Source organism: Amblyomma americanum, chromosome 8, assembly GCF_052857255.1.
Source record: "Amblyomma americanum isolate KBUSLIRL-KWMA chromosome 8, ASM5285725v1, whole genome shotgun sequence".
In the NCBI taxonomy this organism is placed as follows: domain Eukaryota; kingdom Metazoa; phylum Arthropoda; class Arachnida; order Ixodida; family Ixodidae; genus Amblyomma; species Amblyomma americanum.
Window position 1 is genome coordinate 69,646,706 of NC_135504.1, and position 8,497 is coordinate 69,655,202.

At 45.3% G+C, this 8,497-nt stretch overlaps 1 protein-coding gene across 1 annotated transcript; it reads left to right on the forward strand.

The window, feature by feature from the left end:
- Window positions 1-140: 140 nt before the first annotated feature.
- On the forward strand, window positions 141-8,131 carry LOC144101875 (uncharacterized). Its single transcript, XM_077635096.1, has 6 exons — window positions 141-279; window positions 450-548; window positions 1,403-1,549; window positions 2,859-3,034; window positions 6,568-6,649; window positions 7,613-8,131. The coding sequence occupies exons 1-6, from the start codon at window positions 178-180 to the stop codon at window positions 7,697-7,699; spliced, it is 693 nt and encodes a 230-aa protein (XP_077491222.1). The 5' UTR covers window positions 141-177; the 3' UTR covers window positions 7,700-8,131.
- Window positions 8,132-8,497: the final 366 nt, after the last annotated feature.

Here is an 8,497-nt window from a genome sequence, read left to right on the forward strand (position 1 = left end):
CCAACTAAAATTATCTGATAACAATCTAAAATAATAATAATTAATGAAAGTTTCAGAAATTTTTAAATTAAATTAGTTGACTAAGGTTGCGTTTTAACAGCACTTATTGTGTTACGCTTACGTCCCTTTTTTAGCGCGCTGGTCACATCGCGTTGTGCGTCGACCGAATATTTAAACATGTCTGATAGCTGGATCTGTAACCTGGCGTACGAGGGGAAATTTGAAGCGCTCAAGCAGCAGCTATGTTCGGATGCGACGCTGCTCACCAAAAAAGATCACGTAAGCTCATGCTCGTAGTCACTGACGCACGCACACGTAATGTCGCTGAAATGACAGAGCGAGAGGTCGTCGTTTCGATGGATGACGGAGCACATATCCAAAACCGCTGTTTATTTGTGAGTCGCATTTTCGACGTAGTGAAACCAAAATATGCATTTCTTGTCTCACAGGCAGGACGCATTCCCCTGCACTGGGCGATCTCGGGCAAGCGCAACGATGTCGTCAACTTTCTGCTGCAGCAGGGCTCCCCTGTTGACTCTGTTGACGAGGTATAATTATGCGGATTTTTTTTTGCTGTTGAGGCTGAAACAAATTTCCAGCATGAAGCTTGTCGGTTCTGTACGGCACGTAACCTTAATGAGCCGAGCGGCATGTTACTTATTTGCATCGAACTGGAAGCATAGCTATCAGAATCTGCGAGCGCGTGACATTGCATGCACGTAAATGACCGCGAGAGCCTTCGTAACTCGGACGCCCGAATTCAGAACCATGCAGCGTGTGCCTGCAGATAGCAAATGTAGTGCTACGCGCAGTCACACACGTTCATGTTATGTTGTATACATTCCGAATCCTAACTGCCTGGTTTAGCTGCAGAATATCTTCCTTAATTCTTTCATGACGCCAGTGTTCCAGAATATTCGTACACACTGATCTGTACTTACTCAAGAGAAGTTTCCTTGGGAACAGTTGAACTTGGTTGCAGATATAATCCATTAGCGTTTGCCTCCCATAAATTCGCGAATAGTTACGGTCTACCGCTTTACCCCGTTTTGTTTATGAATTTATTTATTTTTGCGTCTTTATGACATCTGCCCACTTCACCTGCACTGTGTATTTCTCACGCTCACGGAGCTGGTTATGGTTTTTTTCTGATTTTTTTATTTGAAAATTGCTGTGCAGGCTGCTTAGTGATGCTTCAGTTTGTATTAGTTCTCACGGAATTGCCGCAGGTTTTGCAAAGTAATTTCAAGAACATTGAGACTCTTCACGCTTGTCACACAAAACAAAAGCTGCACATAGTTTGTTTTTTCCAGAGCACACAACTGTCTCAACTGTTAGTTTCTAGTTCCCTGTTACAGCTTTACGTGGGCTTTTTAACAAGCACATGTGTGCTTTATTTCAGGCTAACTGGACACCACTCATGATTGCGTCGTCCGTCGGCCATGTTGAGATAGTGTCTGCTCTCCTGAACAGAGGAGCAAAGGTGGACGTTGCTAACCAGATGGGCCAGACTGCATTGCACTATGCAGCATCCAAAGGTCACCTCGAGGCATGTATTGCTGCTTTTACTGTCAATGACTTGAGATCATATTCAGACTTTGATCTGGCGCCAAGGTGGTTCAGTGGTTATGGTCTTCGGCTGCTGACCCTAAATATGCGGGCTCAATCTCGGCCGCTGTTGTCGTATTTCGACGGAGGCGAAATTCTAGAGACCCGTGTACAGTGCGATGTCAGTGCACGTTAAAGAACCCCAGATGGTCGGAATTATCTGGAGCCCTTCACTACGGTGTCCCTCTTAAAGTGACACTGAGGAGAAATTGAAGTTGGCTTGTATCGATAGAATAGCAGCTCCTGATCACAAAAACGCCACTCTTACTGAAAACAAAGCTCTTGTAATGTAGAATATAGCAAGAACCAAAATACAGGTGTCGCCGCCACAGGCCAATCTCGCAAGTACAAGCGTGATGACTTCCTAGGACAAGAGGCGCCACCTTGGAGGAATTTTCCTTACTTCATGGAAGCCACAAATGACTGAGGCTGGCAAAGGAAGGTTGCGCACCGCACTGCTAGCCGTCAGAAATCACTGAGTCTGCGTTTACGTCACGTATCACGTCACTCCGTTCTGAGACGTCATAAGAGTTGCCGTGGCGTCATAAGAGTTCCCTGAGTTTGGATCAGAGCGGCGGGAAAAACTTTTTCATCTTCGAATCCAAATTTCTTTGAAATAAATGCATCTTTCGCACCCGGACAAGCGGCAACAAAGCCATGAAATGCCGAACTGTCAGATTTTGCTAACAAAAAAAAAATGATAGAGTTCTCCTCAGTGTCCCTTTAAGGCTGGTTCACATGCAAGCGATTGAGCAGCGTGTCGCAGCGAAAATTTCCAACTTGTTGGAACCTCGCCACTCATCGCAGCTACAACTCGAAACAGGTTCTTCTGCCGCGGCGGCAGGATTCGCTACCATTTTTTCTTGCATGTTAAACAGGCTTTAGCCTGAGTCACTTTGGGACGTTAAACCCCATAAACCAAACCATCAGACTTTAATCTCTGCAAACTTCGATCCTTGGCTGCATATACTGACTAGCTGAAACAGCAAATTGTCCCTTTGTATTATTTTCTATTGACCAGTCGAAATTGCAGGGTACAGACGTCGCCATCACTTCACCAAGTCAAAATAAAATGTTTGGGAGCTTTTTGTACATGCCATTGCATGGCAGGTGAACCAGCGATTTTGAAAAGGATCATAAAACTTGGAAGTGCAAATTTTCTAGAATAGAAAGCAGTGCCAGAAGAAGCCAGCAGTGCATCGTTTGTTGAGTCATGTACAACTCACATTTCTGTTCATGTTGCAATGCAGGTTGCCCGGCTTCTTCTGGAGCATCATGCTGACATTAATGCCCAGGACTCGTACGGAAGTACCCCTCTGCATCGGGCCGCATCGCTGGGGAGGTATCCCATCGTCCGGCTCTTTCTCGATGGCTACCGGAACAAGCTCGACATCAACCGCACCGACCGAGCAGGCAACACACCTCTGTGAGTCGACTTCTTTGCAACACAGAGCTCTTCGAAACTGCATAGACAGAAAACGGTTGCTGCATTTGTTGATTCACCGTGAGTAGGTTCGGGAATGCCTTAAAGTGCATGCTTCGGATTTAGCTTGGCTAGTGCTTTGAGGAAAACTGGGACTTAGTTGCAACAGTACTTCTTTCTTGGGGCAAGCCTCAAAGGCAGCTTTGCTAATTTCTGTTGGCAATTTTCATGGCCAAGAAGAAGGGGGGGGGGGGGGGGGGGGGGGGCTCAATTGATACAACCTGACGGCGTTACGAATAACTTCTCCCTTGGTCAGCCTATATGTAACTGCGCTTGTTTTAAAATTTCATAATAAACTTGCGCTTGTTCACGGATGGCGGCAGCCTTGTATGAGCCTGCCTTTAGTTTTTCGTGTGTGTAGAGTAATTAACGAGACACGAGGAGAAATTTGCTGCCTGACGTTTGAAAACCGGGGGCCAGCGTGAGTGCAGGACAGTAAGTGGTCGACGCGTGCTTTGGAGAGAATTAAAAATCGGCGGTATCGACGATAAACATTGAAGGCTCTTCAACAACAAGCAAATGCAAGACTAGAACCGATTTTATGCATTTATCACTAAAAGTGAGCAGGCCCCAGCGATATAAATGCCGCTTGCGCAGAAAACAAGCAAGAAAAGTTTGCAACACTGCTGTTTGTTGAGTTCTAACTGATAAATTTGCGCTCTTTTGCCTTTTTTGTGTGCATAAATTTTATCAACCATGTGCTGCTTTAAATGTTAATTTGGATTTCTGGTCGTGTGCGGGTGGAAAGTGAGAACGGTGGGGTCGCCTTTTTGGGTGCGATGTTTTCTCGGAGAAGTTCCGCACCTTGTGCTCTCAGTTCCTAAGCACTGCACGTAATGAACGTGCGTTGCATTACTATACAGTTTTTTTTTTTCATCAGATTGTAGTATTCGATTCATACCATCCACCCATCTGACTGAATGATTCCACGACAGTGAGAGCATAGGGCAATAACAAAGTGCAAAAAGTGAACTGAAATTCAAACAAGGAAGTTACATCGCTCCTGCTTTTCGTGGATAACAAAATACCATATCGCTGTACGTGTAAGCCGTGATAAGTCCCCCCATTATAGAAACAGTCGTGCTGAAAAAACATTGTGCTTCGAATGTGCCTGTCAGTCATGTGCTGAGTGATCTTCATTAACAAATAGTACCATGTAGTTACATATAAATCCTTCTAGACCAAGCAAATCAACTATAAAAATATAGGCTCTGTGCTTGAAAACAACTGTGCTGTCATGTGCAAGCATTCCGCTACAGCGAGGAAACTTCCTGCTCCCATGTTCTCTGCGTATTTCTGGCGTTAGAAAACTCGTGCAGTAGCGTTAAGTGGCTCTTCTATATTGTGGAAGTGTCTGTGTAACAATGCTTCCAAGGTGTTTTTACGGCAAAACCCTGACAACAACATCTGAGTGTGTTGGCGAACTACTTAAGCAATGGAGTAAACGACATGGTTCCGTGCCCACTGATCCTTCGCAGACTAGTTCGCGGTGCTGATTTCCTGAGAATTGCCAATACGAGCCTAATACCAAAATTTTCCTGCTGGTAGGTTTATTAAAGAAGTGAAAAACGCAGTAGTAGAACAATTTGACTTGTGCACAGTGGAGAATGTTGTGGTGCAGCTGCGATCCTGCAGCAGAATCCGTCTTCAGCCCAACATTAGCCAAGCCAAATGCGAAGTGTATGCTTCCCAGCATTCCTATGATGGACGAAGCACTTGCATGGAAAGCAGCTCCCTTTTTTCCCTCTAGGAAACATTGAGAAACTACAGGAGCAGCAGCCAAAAGCAAGGCCCGCATTTTTTTTTTTCATAATTGATGCAATAGTGTTTCCAGACACCTTTGACCTGGACACATCATTTGGTTTTTGAGCGTGTCCTGTTCCTAGGAAAAAAAAATTTACGGAGTGCACTTGAGACTACTTACGTACTTTAAATGTGTAGTCATTGTTTTTGTTTTATTTCCTTTTTATTTTCCCTTCTTTTCTAATGACACGCCTATTGGCATAGTCGCAAGGCAACACATCTACTAGGTTCTCCTTTGTTTCCCAAGAAGCAACGCGGTTTTGTGGCCTATGAGTTGCGAGCTCTCCTTGCAATCTGAAAGTCCTGGGCTCGGCTCCTTGCACCTTCGGAAGAAATGTTACTTTTCTTTGGTACCACGGTGACGTCATCTGGGACTTTTTGGGACCACTGCTGCTGCTCAACGCCAATGCTGCGTTTAGTTGCCTGCAGCAAGCAGCAGGCTTTCTGAAACTGCTACGTGAAATGAACACAGATGTCCCGACCACAGTTGGTGCTGAATCTGGTTGCAACAACCACTTCAACTTCTTCAGCCAGTCAGCCAGCTCTTTTAGGGAGTTATAATACCAGTCCTTGGTGGCATCACCCATCACCAGTAAACTTCGCTGCACTCCTTACAATCCGCCTTTTGGAAAAACTAACTACAACGACTGCTTGACAAAGTCCTCTCCCATATCTCTTTGGTTACCTCTGTCTCGTGCCAGCTGCCGGCCACTTTGGTTAACTTCTGTGAAATGTCTGTGAAATAGAAGGCGAGGCAGCCACCGCTGTAACTCAGCAGGTAGAACATCGCACTGGACGTGCGGAGATCCTGGGTTCGACTCCTGCCTGTGGCATGTGGTTGTCTTTCCTGGTACTTTCTGTAATACTGTAGTGGTTGCTGTATTTTTTTGTCCAACCAACACCGCATCATTATGTATGAAGGCAGGCACTGCAGCAGCACCACATAGCAGTTTTTATGAGGACGAGACAGTGAGTCAGCACTGCATTTTGGATGCGTAAAATAGCAGCTTGAATCCCCTTACCCAGTTTAACTTTTATCGCGGAAAATTAACAGCATGCAAACTACGTGCAGTCTCTCCTTGCTAGACGTGTGTTACTCTTCTAAGCAAGATATAAATATTGCCATTCATTCACACTTAAATATAACTTTGTTTCCCTTACAGGCGGCTTTATCATTTTGTTTGTGACGCGAGATATGACCAGACTTATCTCGATTGATCATGGCCACGAACAACTGCTTACACATTTTTCCAGATTGTAGTTGCTCTTAGTCCCTTATCTCGAAGGTTTTTTTGCCAGCTTTGAATTGAGAACGCCAAGAACTGCAGGCAGAACGACTGCCGAGCACGCTTGTTGCTTTCGCCGCCGTCGAGTCATTCAGTCCATTGTGGGCGTTGGTCAGCCCAATAACAATGTTTGTTCTAGAACTTTTCGCCATATTCCTCATTGCCTAAACTGCCATCACCAATATGTGACAATATGCTTTTCAGTCAAAATCGGTGCCAGAAAACTGAAACACAAGCTGGGAGGTGTAATTGGAAGTGGTGGTTCTGTGCCCTTGAGAAAACTGAATTCCACAACAGGAAACACAATGAGAAAAGTAATAGTAACATTGGCTACACTTGCCAGTAGGGAAAAGCAGTGTTTGCTCACTTTGTCTGCCATTGTTTCAGGCACCTGGCGTGCGAAGAAGAGCGGGTGGACGTAGCCAAAATGCTGGTTCATGCTGGCAGCAGGACTGACATCATGAACAAGGTCAGAAATCAGAACTTTATTGATCTTTTTTTTTTCCATTGTTGTGACTTGCTTAGCCCGCGCAAGCACTTTTGCCCACCCAGCCACTGATGCAGGTGATCTAGCACGTCTTCAGCCTCGCGCCACTAGTGCATTTGTAGTGCCAGGTACGCTGTTAACAATGACTGGTCGTCTGTATAGCTTTCCTTTCTAGCCTGCTTGGGTGGATGCCTATGAGTAATTACTCCCTTATTACAAATCTACCCCCCCTGGGGGATTCCCATAAACATTTGACCACCACTGTTCCCATTTCGAGTTATTGTTCAATTCGCTCTCGCCCAACAATAAGCTTGCCGTCCCAGATAGCTCGGTTGGTAGAGCGACTGCTCCGATGAAGCGATGGTCCCGGGTTCGAACCCCGGACCAGGATGAATTTTTCTTTAACTACGAAGTTTCTGAGAAAGCTGTATTGCTTTTCTTTGTAGCTGTATGGCTGCGCTCGGGTGGATGTCAATGCGTAATCACTCCCTTATCAGACGTGCTCCCGACGCCAACTTTTTCTTTTTACCGATCATTAGAGCTAAGCTTCGCATTGCACCACAGATGCCACACGCTGATTTTAGCCGGAGCCATTTTTCCGAAGTACAGCAGACGTTTCCTTTTCTTTTTTCTAGCGTGATGCTTTACCACCCGTATTGCTTGATGCCTGCCTCAGTGTACTTTTCCCCAGGCATCCCTTGTTTGGAGGGTACCTGTCCTCTTTGCCACTTACGAATAACCTTCGATTCACGGCAACTCGTTCCCTTATCTTTTTCCTAGCCAGGAGTGGTCTCTAGAAAGCTGTGTAGCTTTCCTTTGTAGCCGTAAGGCTGTGCTTGGGTGGATGCCAGAGAGTAATTGCTCCCTTATTATGAGTGTACAAACATTATGCTGCGTGTTTTGTTTTCAACTGACTTTTTTATTTCTCACTTTCTTTTTCTGCAGGAAGAAAAGACGGCCCTGCAGATGGCATCAGCTAGCTTGTCAAAGATGCTGCAGTCTCTGCACCGAGGTTCAGCGGGAGATTGTTAAATTTTTCACTGTGATTCATATTAATTACTGTCTCACTGTGCCCCATGGTTGTCAGCATGAAACAACTGGCAGCATCCCCTGTGAATGGGGCACTCCTTCTGTGGCAGTCTTTCGCTGCTCCATCTCTCACCCAGAAAATTGGCAATGCACCAGGTCTTGGCCAGCATTGGAGACACAACAAGCGATGAAAAGCAAAGCAAAGCTAGAAAAAGTGAACACCTCTTGCCACTGCTCTTGGTCAGTGTTCTCTCAAACAGCGACATTGAGATTATAAACCAACACAATGCATAGTAAAAAGTGCACCAAAGGGCTCCTGAAAGCAAACAACTTTCTGGATGTGTTTCTGTTTTGTATGTCTGTCAAGGCCTGTCTGCACATTTTGTAATATACAATTGTTGCAGCATAATAAACAGTTCCATGTTGACACAAGTTTTGGTTGAGAGTGCTTTATTTAATTTAAATATACTGAGGGATGACGGAGGGTGGGGGGGGGGGGGCTGCATTATTTGTGCAATTCATTTCTTAGACTTTCATATAAAAACTGGCTTTGTAGTAGTTTTCGCAAAGAAAATGACTCAACCCCCGCCCCCTCCGTGCTTGAAGTCTGGCTTCATCGGAGAGGGACTCTAGTGATTCAAGCACTGGCAGAAGAGAGAAAGCAGCTGGCATCCTGTTTTGCACGTCATTTTATAAAATGGGGAGAAATCATTTTTAAAGGTGATTTTTTGCTCAATTTATGACACAGACTCGAAACAAGCGAACCCCACGCTCGAGTGTGCTCGATGGTACTGTAAACTG